At 39.7% G+C, this 17,248-nt stretch overlaps 1 protein-coding gene across 1 annotated transcript in view; it reads left to right on the plus strand.

Moving 5' to 3' along the window:
- The first annotated feature begins 878 nt into the window (after positions 1-878).
- DDIT4L (DNA damage inducible transcript 4 like) overlaps positions 879-17,248 on the plus strand; it is a 382,966-nt gene continuing 366,596 nt past the window's right edge. Inside the window, exon 1 of the mRNA XM_089303021.1 lies at positions 879-1,026. Within this exon, the coding sequence (XP_089159147.1) occupies positions 966-1,026 (61 nt within the window). The 5' untranslated portion in view covers positions 879-965. The remainder of the gene's footprint in view (positions 1,027-17,248) is intronic.

Genomic DNA, 17,248 nt, shown 5'->3' on the forward strand with positions numbered 1-17,248 from the left:
GAGAAAAAAAGGACTAAATATGGAAGAATATAAGACATATGGGATGTGATTTTAAAAACCCTAACATGCATAATTAGTGTGGAAAAAAGTGTGAGTCAATATTTACCAAAACTTATAAAAGATATTAAATATTGTGATCCAAGAAACTCTGAATTCCCCAACCGTCAAGTGTATTAAAAATAATATGAAATGGATAGCAGGCCTCAGTAGAAAGACAACAAATAAAGCACTTAAAATTTATGAGAAATATTCTTTTTCTTGGCATTGACAAAGTTGTTTTAGACAGAGCACAAAAGTCCTAATTACTAAAATAATTGGTAAACTTCACTGCATTAAAATCAAGAGCTTCTGTTCAGTGAAAATTTTCCTTTAAATGGTTAAGAAACACTGCAAACCAGAAGATGCATTATTCACCCAATGATTTAGTATTCAAAATTTTTATAGCCACAAAAAATTCACATATCACTGAGGAAAAAGAAAATTATAATCAAACTTTCACAAAGAGGCAAAAGATTAGAAATAGAACTTTTTAAATTATGATATTCAATTGACCAAATAGACATGAAAAGTGACAACATCAGTAGTTACCACAGATGCAAATTAACTTGACAATGTGATAGCGTTACACTCCACCTGAAAGATAACTATTCAAAACGTGAGCCAACAAAGGGTGGTCAGTATGCATTTAACTGAGGCTCAAATACATTACTGGTGACTATGTTATTTACTATAATCACATTTTAATGCATTTTTCAAGGATTTATTTATTAATTTGAAAGTCAAAGTTAAGATTCTTGAGAGAGGAGGAGGCAAGATGGCAGAATAGGAAGGGAGCACACTGATAGTCCGGGGAAAGACAGTTTAATAACAGTGGAGATACTGCAGGTTCAAGGAAGAGTAGGGGAGGAAACAGCAGAAGAAACTCTTCCGGAACGCGTGATTCACAGTGGACCTGCGTGGAGAGCATGGGAGCCCACAGTTCGGGACATCAGCAGCAGACTCAACACACCAGCGCTGGAACGCGAGGTGAGCCGAACCTCAATAGCCCGAGACACTGGCAGGCAAGCGGAGAGAGGAGACTAGAGGGAACGACCCCCGGGGTGGGGGGAGGGAGTTCACCAGGCTAACTGGAAGAGAGAGAGAGAAAAAAAAAAAAAAGGTGACTGGTACGGACACGGGTTTCTCTCTCTCCGCTCACCTCTCAAGGGCGAGCAAGACAAAGAGCAGGCGCCATCTTGGACATACCTCATAAGCAGAGTGACCTCAGGTCTGCACCGGCCCTGAGCCTAGCAGAAAAACCTGACTCTGGGCGGGGCGAATTAACAGGAGATTAGGACCTAGTAAATTTGTGGTGCTACTGAACTGAGACTGTGAAAAAAGAGACGGTGGGGGAGAGAACTCACAGAGTACTCTCCAGAGACGCTACAATTCCGTAACTTTGGCAACCCAGTGGGAGACTGAAGGAGAATTTGAGCCCACTCTGAGGGCAGAACAGATTCCCTGTGTGGTCCTTGGGAAAGAGCTTCTGATCTCTGGCTCCTGTGGGTATATCATTTGCCTGCTAACTACCTCCAACTTCGTTCAGCTGTGCAGAATACTTCCCATTTGAATCAAAAAAAAAAAAAAAGAAAGAAAGAAAGAGAGAGAGAGATCTATCACGCCTAACCTGGGAGTGTCACCTTTGGCACACCAAACAGAGCTCTCAGGCCACACCCATCTCAAGCCTCTAAGGCTCCATCAAAAACAGACAGTCCACTTAATCTAGAGTCATAGTATAACAAGAAAAAGCACCACAGTGAAGAAACCAAATATCTCCAATATGCCAAATAACAAACGCAAAAACTGAGATAATAGAAACAAGGAAGTCACCATGACGCCCCCAAATGAAAAAGACACCCCAATTCAATATTATGAAGATGATGAGTTAGAAGAAATGCAAGAAGAAGATCTCAAAAAATTGATAAGAACATTAAGAAGTTCTCAAAAACAAATTCTTGAACTACAGAAATCCTTAATGGACAAGATAGAAAATCTCTCTCATGAAAATGAAATATTAAGGAGGAATCAAAATGAAACAAAACAACTAGTACAACAGGAAACTGGGATAGTGATGAGAAATCATAATGAAGTGAAGAATTCAACAGATCCAATGAAAAACACAATAGAGAGCCTTACAAACAGAATGGGTGAAGCAGAAGAGAGAATATCGGACTTAGAAGACAGAGAACAGGAAAGGATACAGTCAGACCAAAGAAAAGAAGAGGAAATTAGAAATCTAAAACATATTGTCAGGAATCTTCAGGATACTATTAAAAAACCCAACATTCGGGTTCTAGGAGTTCCTGAAGGCATGGAGAGGGAGAAAGGATTAGAAGGCCTTTTTAGTGAGATATTAGCAGAAAATTTCCCAGGTTTGGAGAAGGACAGAGAAATCCTAGTACAGGAAGCTCACAGAACCCCTAATAAACATGACCAAAAGAGATCCTCACCACGACACGTTGTAATTAAACTCTCCACAGTGAAACATAAAGAAAAGATCCTAAAATGTGCAAGAGAGAAATGTCAAATTACTCTCAGAGGATCTCCAATCAGACTCACAGTTGACTTCTCATCAGAAACTCTACAAGCTAGGAGGGAATGGCGAGATATAGCCCAGGTACTAAGAGAGAACAACTGCCAGCCCAGAATATTATGTCCTGCTAAGCTCTCATTTGTGAATGAAGGTGAAATAAAGACTTTTCATAGCAAACAGAAATTGAAAGAATTTGTTGCCACTCATCCAGCCCTGCAAAAGATGCTTAAAGATGTGTTACACACAGAAACACGGTCATCAGTATGAAAGAAGGTAAAGGAAGGAAAGCTCACAGCAAAAGATCACAGGGAATTCAAAGCATATATTAGAACTTATCTTTGGCAAATGGCAGGGCAAAGTTACCACTTATCATTAGTCACATTGAACGTGAATGGCCTGAACTGTCCAGTTAAAAGACACCGATTGGCTGATTGGGTTAAGGAACAAAACCCATCTATTTGCTGCTTACAAGAAACGCATCTTTCCAACAAAGATCCATACAGACTGAAAGTGAAAGGCTGGAAGAAGATATACCATGCCAACAGAAAAGAAAAAAGAGCGGGCGTAGCCATCTTAATATCGGACAACATAAACTTTACCACAAAAACTGTTAAGAGTGACAAAGAGGGACACTATATAATGATTAAGGGATCAATACAACAAGAAGATATAACAATTATCAATATATATGCACCTAACTACAGGACACTGATATATCTAAAAGATTTGTTAAGGGAATTAAAGGGAGACTTAGACCCCAATACAATAGTACTGGGGGACTTCAATACTCCACTCTCAGAAAAGACAGATCAACAGGACAGAAGATCAACAAGGATGCAGTAGATTTAAACGACACTATAGCCCAAATGGATCTAACAAATATATACAGAACTTTCAATCCTACAGCTAAAGATTTTACATTCTTCTCAGCAGTACACAGAACCTTCTCTAGGATTGACCACATACTAGGCCATAAAGCAAGTCTCAGCCAATTCAAAAGAATTAGAATCATACCATGCAGCTTCTCAGACCATAAAGGAATGAAGTTGGAAATTAGCAACTCAGGAATCCCTAGAGCATACACAAACACATGGAGATTGAACAACATGCTCCTGAATGAACAATGGGTCATAGAAGAAATTAAAAGAGAAATCAAAAATTTTCTGGAAGTAAATGAGGATAACAGCACAACATACCAAAACTTATGGGACACAGCAAAAGCAGTGTTAAGAGGAAAGTTTATATCAATAGGTGCCTACATCAAGAAATTGGAAAGGCACCAAATAGATGAGCTTTCAATTCACCTCAAGGATCTAGAAAACCTACAGCAAACCAGACCCAAATCTAGTAGGAGAAGAGAAATAATTAAAATCAGAGAAGAAATCAACAGGATTGAATCAAGAAAAACATTACAAAAAATCAGCCAAACGAGGAGCTGGTTTTTTGAAAAAATAAACAAAATTGACACCCCATTGGCCCAACTAACTAAAAAAAGAAGAGAAAAGACCGAAATCAATAAAATCAGAGATGAAAAAGGAAACGTAACAACAGACACCACAGAAATAAAAAGAATCATCAGAAATTACTACAAGGACTTGTATGCCAGCAAACAGGGAAACCTATCAGAAATGAATAGATTCCTGGACACATGCAACCTACCTAAATTGAACCATGAAGACATCGAAAACCTAAACAGACCCATAACTGAGACAGAAATGGAAATAGAAATAAAGACCCTCCCAAAAAAGAAAAGCCCAGGACCAGATGGATTCACTGCTGAATTCTTCCAGACATTTAAAGAAGAACTGACTCCAATTCTTCTCAAACTATTCAGAACAATCAAAAAAGAGGGAGTCCTCCCAAATTCTTTCTATGAAGCCAGCATCACCTTAATTCCTAAGCCGGAAAAAGATGCAGCATTGAAACAGAATTACAGACCAATATCCCTGATGAACATAGATGCAAAAATCCTCAATAAAATTCTCGCCAATAGAATGCAACAACACATCAGAAAGATCATCCACCCAGACCTAGTGGGATTTATCCCTGGTATGCAGGGATGGTTTAATGTGCACAAAACAATCAAAGTGATACACCACATTAACAGACTGCAGAAGAAAAACCATATGATTATCTCAATAGACGCCAAGAAAGCATTTGATAAAATACAACACCCGTTCATGATGAAAACTCTAAGCAAACTGGGTTTGGAAGGAACATTCCTCAATACAATCAAAGCAATCTATGAAAAACCCACAGCCAACATCCTATTGAATGGGGAAAAGTTGGAAGCATTTCCACTGAGATCTGGTACCAGACAGGGATGTCCACTCTCACCACTGCTATTCAATATAGTTCTGGAGGTTCTAGCCAGAGCTATTAGGCAAGAAAAAGAAATTAAAGGGATACAAATTGGGAAGGAAGAACTCAAACTATCCCTCTTTGCAGATGATATGATTCTTTATTTAGGGGACCCAAAGAACTCTACTAAGAGACTATTGGAACTCATAGAAGAGTTTGGCAAAGTAGCAGGGTATAAAATCAATGCACAAAAATCAACAGCCTTTGTATACACAGACAATGCCATGGCTGAGGAAGAACTTCTAAGATCAATCCCATTCACAATAGCTACAAAAACAATCAAATACCTTGGAATAAACTTAATCAAGGACGTTAAAGATCTCTACAATGAAAATTACAAAACCTTAAAGAAAGAAATAGAAGAGGATACCAAGAAATGGAAAAATCTTCCATGCTCATGGATTGGAAGAATCAATATCATCAAAATGTCCATTCTCCCAAAAGCAATTTATAAATTCAATGCAATACCAATCAAGATACCGAAGACCTTCTTCTCAGATCTGGAAAAATTGGTGCTGAAATTTATATGGAGGCACAAAAGACCTCGAATAGCTAAAGCAATCTTGTACAACAAAAACAAAGCCGGAGGCATCACAATACCAGATTTCAGGACATACTACAGGGCAGTTGTAATCAAAACAGCATGGTACTGTTACAGAAACAGATGGATAGACCAATGGAACAGAATTGAAACACCAGAAATCAACCCAAACATCTACAGCCAACTCATATTTGATCAAGGATCTAAAACCAATTCCTGGAGCAAAGACGGTCTATTCAATAAATGGTGCTGGGAAAACTGGATTTCCACGTGCAGCAGCATGAAGCAAGACCCCTACCTTACACCTTACACAAAAATCCACTCAACATGGATTAAAGACCTAAATCTACGACCTGACACCATCAAGTTATTAGAGAACATTGGAGAAACCCTTCAAGATATTGGCACAGGCAAAGAATTTCTGGAAAAGACCCGGGAGGCACAGGCAGTCAAAGCCAAAATCAACTATTGGGGTTGCCTCAAATTGAGAAGTTTCTGTACTGCAAAAGAAACAGTCAGGAGAGTGAAGAGACAACCGACAGAATGGGAAAAAAATATTTGCAAACTATGCAACAGATAAAGGGTTAATAACCAGAATCTACAAAGAGATCAAGAAACTCCACAAAAACAAAACAAACAACCCAATTAAGAGATGGGCCAAGGACCTCAATAGACATTTTTCAAAAGAGGACATCCAAATGGCCAACAGGCACATGAAAAAATGTTCAAGGTCACTAGCAATCAGGGAAATGCAAATCAAAACCACATGAGGTTTCACCTCACCCCGGTTAGAATGGCTCACATACAGAAATCTACCAACAACAGATGCTGGCGAGGAAGTGGGCAAAAAGGGACACTAACCCACTGTTGGTGGGAATGCAAACTGGTCAAGCCACTATGGAAGTCAGACTGGAGATTCCTCAGAAACCTGAATATAACCCTACCGTTCGACCCAGCCATCCCACTCCTTGGAATTTACCCAAAGGAAATGAAATTGGCAAACAAAAAAGTGGTCTGCACCCTAATGTTTATTGCAGCACAATTCACAATAGCCAAGACCTGGAACCAACCTAAATGCCCATCAACAGTAGACTGGATAAAGAAATTATGGGATATGTACTCTTTAGAATACTATACCGCAGTAAGAAACAATGAAATCCAGTCATTTGCAACAAAATGGAGGAATCTGGAACACATCATACTGAGTGAAATAAGCCAGTCCCAAAGGGACAAATACTATATGTTCGCCCTGATCGGTGACAACTGACTGAACACCGAAAAGGAAACCTGTTGAAGTGAAATCGACACTATGAGAAACGGTGACTTGATCAGCATAGCCCTGACTGTTAATGAACAACTTAATACATTATCCCTCTTAGTAGTTTTTTTTTTTGTCTGTTCTACTTAATATGACTGGTTTAATTCTGTAATTTATACACAGTTATTCTTAAGTGTTGAAATTTAACTGAAATGTGATTCCCATTAAACATAAGAGTGGGAATAAGAGAGGGAAGAGATGTACAATTTGGGACATGCTCAAGCTGACTTGCCCCAAATGGTAGAGTTAGAAACATACCAGGGGACTCCAATTTAATCCCATCAAGGTGACATGTACCAATGCCATCTCACTAGTCCCAGTGATCAATTTCAGTTCACAATTGATCATAATGATAGGACTAAGAGTCAAAGGGAGCACATAAACAAGTCTAGTACCTGCTAATACTAACCGATAGAATAAATAAAGGGGAGAGTGATCCAACATGGGAAGCGAGATACTCAGCAGACTCATAGAATGGCGGATGTCCTAAACAGCACTCTGGCCTCAGAATCAGCCCTAAAGGCATTCGGATCTGGCTGAAAAGCCCATGAGAGTATTTCAGGCATGGAAAGCCAAGACACTCTGGCAAAAAAAAAAAAAAAAAAAAAAACCACACACAACTAAATGAAAGATCTCTGTGAGTGAGATCCCAGTGGAAAGAACAGGTCTTCAAAGAAGGAGGTACCTTTCTCTGAAGGGAGGAGAGAACTTCTACTTTGACTATGACCTTGTCTGAACAAGATAAGAGTCGGAGAACTCAAGGGGCTTCCATAGCCTTGGAAACTCATGACTGGTGCATAGGGAGATTACTGATGCCATAGACAGGAGTGTCAATTTGTAAAGTCAACAACAGGAGTCACTGTGCACTTACTCCTCATGTAGGATCTCTGTCCTTAATGTGCTGTACATTGAGGCTTAATGCTATAACGAGTACTCAAACAGTATATTTCACTTTGTGTTTCTATGGGGGTGCAAACTGTTGAAATCTTTACTTAATGTATACTAAACTGATCTGTTAAAAAAAAAAAGAAAAAGAAAAAGAAAAAGAAAGAAATTATCAATTCCCAACTTGACTCTCACTGGGATTAAACATGACAATAGGTCTGATCTGATTTCATCATCATTTAAAAAATCATCTATTATTTTTCACTTTATGTTTCTATGGGGAGCAAACTGTTGAAATCTTTACTTAATGTATGCTAAACTGATCTTCTGTATATAAAGAGAAACAAAAATGAATCTTGATGTGAATGGAAGGGGAGAGGGAGTAGGAAAGGGGAGGGTTGCTGGTGGGAGGGACGTTATGGGGGGGAAGCCATTGTAATCCATAAGCCGTACTTTGGAAATTTATATTCATTAAATAAAAGTTAAAAAAAAGTCAAAGTTAAAAAAGAGAGGGAGAGACAGAGACAGATGGGGGGAGAAGGAGGGGGAGAGAGAGAAAGAGAGAGAGGAGAGACAGACAGAAACAGAGAGAGATCTTGCATCTTCTGTCTCACTCCAGAAATGACCATAATGGCTAGGTTTGGGTCAGACCAAAGCCAGGAAGCTGGAGCTTCTCTAGGGTCTCCCATGAGAGTGCAGGGGCCATCCTCTGCTGCTTTCCCAGGCACATTAGTGGGAAGCTGGATCAGAAGTGAAGCAGCTGGGACATGAACTGGTGTCCATAAGGGTTTCTCACTCTGCAGACTTAACCTGCTGTGCCACTGATTGTACAGTAAAATTAAACATACATATACCATTTAACATGGCTATTCCACTTTCATGTATATGCTTCCTAAGAAAAAATAATTCCTTTATATTCACAAAATAATATGCACAAGAATGTTCATAGCTCCTTCATTTACAATAAATAAAAGCTGAACTGAAGATGTCTACCAAAAGAGAATGGCAAAAAGAAAGAACAACATGAATTGAAGCTCATGAACAATATTAAGCAGAAGATTCAAGACACAGAGGAATATATAATGTAGCATTGTACTACAGCCATGCACCACTTTTTTGATGTTTTGGAGATTGATGGACCATATACATGATGGTGGTCTCATAAGATCATATCACCTCGTGATGTTGCAACTGTCTAAGTTTGTGTAAATATGCCCTATGATGCTTGTGCAATAAGGAACATGTCTTACAAAGCATTTCTTGAATATGATCCAACATGGAAATTGGATACACAGCAGACTCATAGAATGGCAAATGCTCTAAATAGCACTCTGGCCTCAGAATCAGCCCTTAAGTCATTCAGATCTGGCTAAAAAGCCCATGAGAGTTTCTCAGGCATGGAAAGCCAAGACACTGTGGCAAAAAGTGACCTAAATGAAAGATCTCTGTGATTGAGATCCCAGTGGAAAGAACGGGTCATCAAAGAAGGAGGTACCTTTCTGTGAAGGGAGGAAAGAACTTCCACTTTGAATATGGCCATGTCTTAATAAGATCAGAGTTTGTGAACTCAAAAGGCATCCATACCTTGGCAGCTCATGACCAGAGCCTCAGGTGATCACTGACATCATAAATAAGAGAAATTACAGTGTCAGTTGTTAAATCAACAACAGGAGTCACTGTGCACTTACTCCCCATGTAGGATCTCTGTCCTTAATGTGTTGTACTATGCAAATTAATGGTAAAACTAGTCTTGAAACAGTACTTTATACATTGTATGTCTGTGTGGGTGCAAACTGTTGAAATCTTTGCTTAGTATGTACTAAGCAGATATTATGTATATAAAGATAATTAAAAATGAATCTTAATGAAAAATGGAATGGGAAAGGGAGTAGGAGATGGTTTGTGGGTGGGAGGGAGGTTATGGGGGGGGGAAGCTGCTATAATCCAAAAGTTGTATTTTTGAAATTTATATTTATTAAATAAAAGTTTTCTTTAAAAAAAAGCATTTCTTGGAATGGATCCTCAGCACTAAGCAACACATGACTGTATATGGAAAATCAGGAACAGGCAAGACCGATCTCAGTGACAGAACTCTAAACAGTGGTAATCTAACAGTCTAACAGTGAGATTTGATCCCAACCTAAGGAAGTTGCTGGGCTGCTGAAACTGAAGTACATCTTCAATGTAGGTGGTGGTAGATGAGAATTTCTCAGTCTACTTTGCTTCAGTAGAGGATTTGCAAATAAAGCAATAAATATCAATCTTGTTGCATTTTCCAAAAAGTTAACACAGCCTCTTTACTTGATGAAGAAAAACAATGTTACCTATGGTTTCTCAGCCTTTTGTCTAAGATCAAGTGTAGACTTACCTACCCCTTCTCCCAATATCTTCCATATCCTTTTCCAATCCCTTACATCCCCAAGGGTAATTGCTTTCCTGACTTTTGACACTGTATATTATGTTTGCCTTTTTGAACCTTTGAAATTGAATTTCTTACAGTTGTGATTTGTTTATTCCCACTGGTTTTCAGTAATTATTAGATAGGATATTTGATCTTTTTCCTATATACAATATATAGTTCTTCTTTGGACAGTCTTGTACATATTTAGTGACTATAAATATGTATTTTCAGTTTATTTGCTTAAATGGAATATCTGGATCTATCAAGATGTTTTAGTTCCTCCATGGTGAAGAATAATTTCCCATCCAAAGTAAATTTCTTTTAGTCCTTAATGGTCATTAAGAGTTATCATTTCTGAAACTCAAATTTACTTGTTCATAATCACATATTTCTGCATTTTTGGCCTTCTTTTTACTCAACTGTCCTTGATGCTCACTTTTTTATTTTTCTTCTTTCCCAGTAAGAGTGTAGGTTACCAGAGAAAGAATTAGGAATCAGGGAAAGTGGGGACTGAGCCATAGAAGAAGGGAGAACAAATAGAAGGTCGGTGTTTTGGGGCTGGACCACCATTTCCTGAAAACTGCTCAGTGTTTCAGGATGTTTTTAAAGAGGCTATCCACACTCACTGTAGCTTAAAAATGTCTATGGTAGGAGAGGAGCATGAAAGAGAATTTGCCCATTGACTCCCAACTTCCATTGACCCAAATTCCCCCAACATCTGGTTGCATGTGTATAAATGCCAAGTGAATTCTTTGTGACATTGAGGAAGTGTTTTAAAATCAGATAAAGGTACATGGCATGATGTAATGTAGAAACTCTTAGGCAAACACATGGGCATCAGGAGGAATAGAGAGGAGTCTGCAAGCCAGGCTGCAGGTCTGTAGGGGTGTCCGCACAACCATAGCTGTCTAGATGCACAACCATGGGAATAGCGTAAGATGTCACTTGGTCCCACTCTGGTCTAAAAACAAAACAAATGTGTGAATCTGGAGATTCACATAAATAAGAATTCTTTTTAAAAGCAATTTTTGTTTTCTAATGACATCCATGTCTCTCCTACAATAAAAATGCTGTCATTTCTTCCTAGGATGAAGAAGTGAAAAATCTAGTTTATCAGGGTTGTGGAAAGTGGACATCATCACTGGACTGGATACCAGTCTCAGAATGAACCAGATCTTCAACCCCAAAAGATTTTAACCTATAGTTGCCTTGCCCTTGTCAGACTGTGCTTGTCACAATTACCAACTTATATAGTTTTCACTTGAATCCTAGTGCCAAGACATAGTACAGTTAATCCCCAGCATACAAGTTAGCTCTCCTGTCTCTATTGTATAGCAGCAACCCTGGCTCCTTCACCATACTCATTGGTGATTATGCCCACAGGAATTTTCTTCTTTACTTAAGGAGAATTAAGATGCTAGCTGCAATCTCTCATTTAATGTAACCTAAAACTTATATTGTTTTGGGAAAAGTTTTCTTTAGAGTTTGTGGTTTAGTGTATAATCATACATCCCAAAGAATAACTTGCCAACTCCACAGGGGAATGTATGTAAGGATTCCAGTAAGAAAGCATCATTGACCTCTCAGAAGTGTAGTAAGACAAGTAAAATCAATCTTTCATCAAGTATACAGCTTGTCTCTGCTTCTAGCAGGCTGAGCATCCAGCAGGGACAGTGGTTGGATCTTTGAAGAGAGAGGGTCATATTGTCAGGTGTGACAACCACACATCTAAAAAGAATTTTTTTTTGACAGGCATAGTAGACAGTGAGAGAGAGACAGAGAGAAAGGTCTTCCTTTTGCCGTTGGTTCACCTTCCAATGGCCGCCACAGCTGGCGCGCTGCGGCCGGCGCACCGCGCTGATCCGATGGCAGGAGCCAGGTACTTATCCTGGTCTCCCATGGGGTGCAGGGCCCAAGCACTTGGGCCATCCTCCACTGCACTCCCTGGCCACAGCAGAGAGCTGGCCTGGAAGAGGGGCAACCGGGACAGAATCCGGCGCCCCAACCTGGACTAGAACCCAGTGTGCCAGCGCCGCAAGGTGGAGGATTAGCCTAGTGAGCTGGGGCGCCGGCCACACATCTAAAATTTGATCATAAAAAGTAAAAGATAGCCTCATTCTTGTGTCAGTAATTTAGGACTGACAACTCAATCATGTGTCATATCTATGTATAGTTTACAACATTGACTCTCTCCTTCAGGTTTGACCCAGGGGTTCTGCACGTGTGGGCACTGTGTAGTTTCCACAGCCTCTCATGCCTGCAACAGAAAACACTGGACATTCTATTTCTTACCCCTATGCTTTTATTTCAGCTACGCTATATCAGAAACCTTGTGCTTATTTGAAACCTATTTGAAGGAGAAATTGTCAAGCTAAGTCCCAGGTTTACAGTGTTACAGGAACAGTGTGTGTTGGTGCTAAGATATTTTCTCCTCTAAATACAGATCAAGTGTTTATATCACGGTGACATAAAACTCAATCTGCTGTCCCCATTTTCTGGTGTTGTAAGTAGCTTCTTACCCTGCTTATTGGGTAAGAGAGTCTTAAAAACATAATAAAAGGCAGAATGTATGGTACACTAAAATTGGGACTGACTTTCAACAGTGTGCTTTGGTGTGGCATACTGCCAGTGAGTATGATGGGTCAGGCTGTCCTCTGATAAAATTTCAGAAGATGCAAACAAAGTAAAGAAGCAGATTTCAAAGATACCATGGCTGAGTGAAAGGCAGAGAGGTAAGAAAGAGAATGCATCATATTGGAAGCATTAACCAACTCATTGTCTCAATATATAATTTAGACACACAGTTCTGAGGAACTTGTATAGAAAACCTGGAAATTTCTTTGAGATTTAGTAGACAAAGAGGGCTGTAGGGGGTTTCTAAGGAGAGGATCAGCAAATAAGAGCTGGACTACTGTGAAAAAAAGAAAGGTTGATAATAGCACTTTGGAGGCAAAATTTAAAATTAGGAGACTCAATGACTTTAGCCATAGTTGAGCATAATGAGGCTTGAATTTCACCAACATCAGTGCTAATGAGGAGAAAAGAAAACTGAAGGAAGGAACTACTTGGTATTGACTAGGTGGTGGCAAGGAGGAAGACTATGTCTAAGATGACTTGAGCTGTCGATCTTAAATTGTTGACATAGGAGTGAGGCTATTTTTAAATTTTGATGATTGAGTTTTAGGTCCATGGATATAAGAGTACAGAGATTTGAAGACAATAAAGATGGGTATGTATACATGCATAGATTTAAGTGTGTACATATGTACGTATATACACAGAAAGCTGATGTGGAAAGCAAGGAAGCACACTCCAAGGAAGAACTTGCTGTTTAGCAGCAAAGCTGGTGTTCTGAATTTAACTTTCTGTTAACTTCCCTTGAGATTTTCCTGAGCATCAGAAAAATCCTTCAACTGAGGTCACATCCATTTGGAACCACGTAAATTCAGTGGCTGAGTAAGACAAAAGTGTAAAGTTCGGGCACAGTGGTCTTTTCACAATGTGCCAGTGAACAGCATTTACTGCAGAGCTCCCTGCGAGTTCAACTTCTTTTTCTGCCCAGTTCTACTTATTCATGCTTTATACACATGTGGGTCCCTAATAATCACACGGCACCAAACTATATAAGTATTTGCTCATGAAGACACAAACAGTAGCAATCTTTTTTTTTTTATTCTTTTAGATGCCAACAACGTATTATTTAAAACCAGTTAAATGGCTGAACCATTATCTCATACAATGAATCAGGGTAGCTGCAAAAGGGATTTAAGTAAATTCATGATATCATTTTAGTTTCAAGTTCCTTTCATCTTTCTATCCCTCGTCCTAAACACATTATCTTCTGTCTCCTCATAATCAAAGATAGCTGTTAGAAATCCAGGTGGCAAATCCTCACCACCAATTCTAAGACAGAATGACAGTTTCTTTTCACATTAACTTTTTTTTTGACAAGCAGAGTGTACAGTGAGAGAGAGAGAGACAGAGAGAAAGGTCTTCCTTTTGCCATTGGTTCACCCTCCAATGGCCGGCGCACCACGCTGATCCGAAGCCAGGAGCCAGGTGCTTCTCCTGGTCTCCCATGCGGGTGCAGGGCCCAAGCACTTGGGCTGTCCTCCACTGCACTCCTGGGCCACAGCAGAGAGCTGGCCTGGAAGAGGGGCAACCGGGACAGAATCCGGGGCCCCGACTGGGACTAGAACCCAGTGTGCCGGCGCCGGAGGTGGAGGATTGAACCACGGCATTGGCCATCTTTTCACATTAATTTGAAAAATTATTTGAAATGCAGAGGGGGGGGGGGAGAGAGATATCTTCCATCTACTGGCTTTTACCCCAAATACCCATATTCAGGAGCCCAGAACTTAATTCAGTGTCCCATGTGGTTGGCAGGCACCCAAGCACTTGGGTCATCATCACCTGCTACTTCCTAGGGTGTGCATTAGCAAGAAGCTGGGCTGGTAGCAGAGCTGAAACTGAAATCCAAGTACTGTGATATGGGATCTGAGCATCCCGAGCAGTCAGTGTTTTAGCTCATGCACCAAGTGCCCATCCCAACATTTGCTCTAATCATAGAAAGAACATTTTCCAGTTTCCAGTGGCCTTAGCTGAGTCAATTTCTCATCATTTATAAAGCCGCTGGGGATAGCAGTTTCTAGGATGTTTAGCTCCTTTGGAAGGCAATCTGCTTTCAAAGATAAATTGGGAGAAAAAATGTTTCTTCCATAAATAACCATGATTATCTGCCACAAACGGTTCTTACTTTGTTTCCACAGATGTAATATGGAAGAAAAATCATATTTCAGTATTTCCTTTAAACTAGTTTGCATTAGAGGGTAAACCCCATATCTCTGTGCATGGGAGAAAATTGTTTCATTGTCCATAATCTCAATTCCCTATGTTACAGGGTTTCTGTGATAGTGTTGGATGCCAAAGCATCAAAGAAAATGCAGTCAACAGCCAACATTTCCACTGAGGCACCCTTGTGGTGAGGAACACAATACCTTCAGCTGGATGCTTTTGGTGCTTCCCTTGAAGCCTGGGGATCACCAGGAAGGCTGGAAGTTTGATGTCACGGGTGCTACGTCCCTGGGATGTGCCTTTTCCCTACACCATCCTCTTCAAAGTCTTGCCACTGCTCTGTTCTGCTGATTCCAAGTAATCCCTGCACCCTGGTATATTTGAGACCTACTGATCTCTTGTCTCTCTCCTTTTTTAACCCGTCTCTCGTGTTAATATCCAATCTCTTCTCTCCTCCTCAAGGAGAACAATCTTCTCATTGAGTTTCAGCTTGGACTTTATGGTTTGTAAAAGTCTTCAGACAAGGAACCTCTTAGGGTTTGATTACTGCTCCAAATTAAGAGAAGGGAAAACACAGAGATCAAAACACAAAAGAACAAAGAGACATCCTGGTCCCCACCCCTTGAGCTGCCAGAATTAGCAAATTAAAATACAGGAAGCCAAGTTAAATTTGAATTGCTAATAACAATGAACAATTTTTCAGCATACATATGTTGCATGAGTATCGGACAAATTAATTTGGTATCATGTACTTTATCAGCAACTTCAAATGTCCCTTTCTGATTTGCCCTTTTTTTAAAAAAATATTTTGACACATATAATTGTTCATTTTGGTTTGAAGCTTGGAAGAGAAGTTGCTATTGAAACTACAGATTTTAGAGGCTCATAGACTTGAATCGAAGCTATGTTGAGAAGATGTATACTCCAAGACTTAGGAAGTTCAGACAGAAAGAAAGAAACACTCTTCCTATTCTCCGTGATGTCTGCAATAGGGCTAGAAATGTAGAAGATGTCAATAAACTTGCATGGAATAAAATAGTCAAAAAATAATCAAATTGGAATGTGAGAAAGTTACTAAATTATGTCAGTTTCCTTTAACAGTTTAGTTTTTCTGCTGAAGCAATGTATTCTTTTCTTGCCATCTTCATCATCTCTTTAGTAGATTGTATCACAGAGAAATATGCAGTAATTACTGTGATACCTTTTATGAACTCTTAAGAAAAGAGTGGTTTTGAGGCCTGCGCTGTGGCGTAGCGGGTAAAGCCACTGCCTGCAGTGCTGGCATCCCATATGGGCACCGGTTCCAGTGCTGGCTGCTCCACTTCCCATCCAGCTCTCTGCTATGGCCTGGGAAAGCAGTAGAAGATGGCCCAAGTCCTTGGGCCCCTGCACCCACTTAGGAAACCTGGAAGAAGCTCCTGGCTCCTGGCTTCGGATTGGCGCAGCTTCGGCCTTTGCAGCCAACTGGAGAATGAACCAGCAGATGGAAGACCTCCTTCTCTCTCTGCCTCTCATTCTCTCTCTCTGACTTTGAAATAAATAAATAAATCTTTTTAAAAAAAAGAAAAGAGAGGTTTTATATTATCCTTTTCATGGTTATTCCACTTGTCCATTTATGTGATTCAGACATCATGGTGGTAAAACTTACATCTATAAATGAATAATTAGAAAATTAATTTGAGGAATCAATGCTTATTTCCAGATACAGATTGAGTGTCTTTTATCTGAAATGTTTGGAACCAGAAATGTTTCAGATTTTGGAATAGTTACATATAATAATGATTTATCTGGGGGATGGGTCCTGAGTCTACACACGCTACTTTGTTATGATTCACATGCAGACTGAAAGCTATCTTACACAACATTTTAAATAATTTTGCATGTGAAACAGAGGATCATGATGTGGAATTTTCCATACATAGTGTCACGTCAGCAGTTGCAAAGTTTTGGATGATGCAGCATTTAGAACTTCAGGTTTTTAGATTAGAGATGATTACCTTGGACCCACACTTGAGGCATGGTATCACAATAGCCTTAAGCCTCAGTTTCAAAATCTGCACCATGGAGGTGCTGTTTGATATTTTCTTATGAATAATTTCAGTTTATCACAACTCTTTACATGGGGCTTCTTGGGCAGATTCAGAGCTGTTCTCTAGACACCAATATTAGGTGCCCTACAACCTCAGCATCTAGAAAGTGTAATTCTAATTTTACTGGTCCGATATGCTATGGATGTAAACATACAACTGGCTTGTTCCCATGGGATAATCAAGACTATGGAGTACCTCCTAGAGAGAGGTGGGGAAGGATACTCGCACCACAAGCGGGGAAGTAGAGCCCAGCCGGCCAGGAGATGGCATTGCTGAGAGTGATAGG

Source organism: Oryctolagus cuniculus, chromosome 8 (genome assembly GCF_051225735.1).
Source record: "Oryctolagus cuniculus isolate XC-2025 breed Fujian yellow rabbit chromosome 8, ASM5122573v1, whole genome shotgun sequence".
NCBI lineage: Eukaryota > Metazoa > Chordata > Mammalia > Lagomorpha > Leporidae > Oryctolagus > Oryctolagus cuniculus.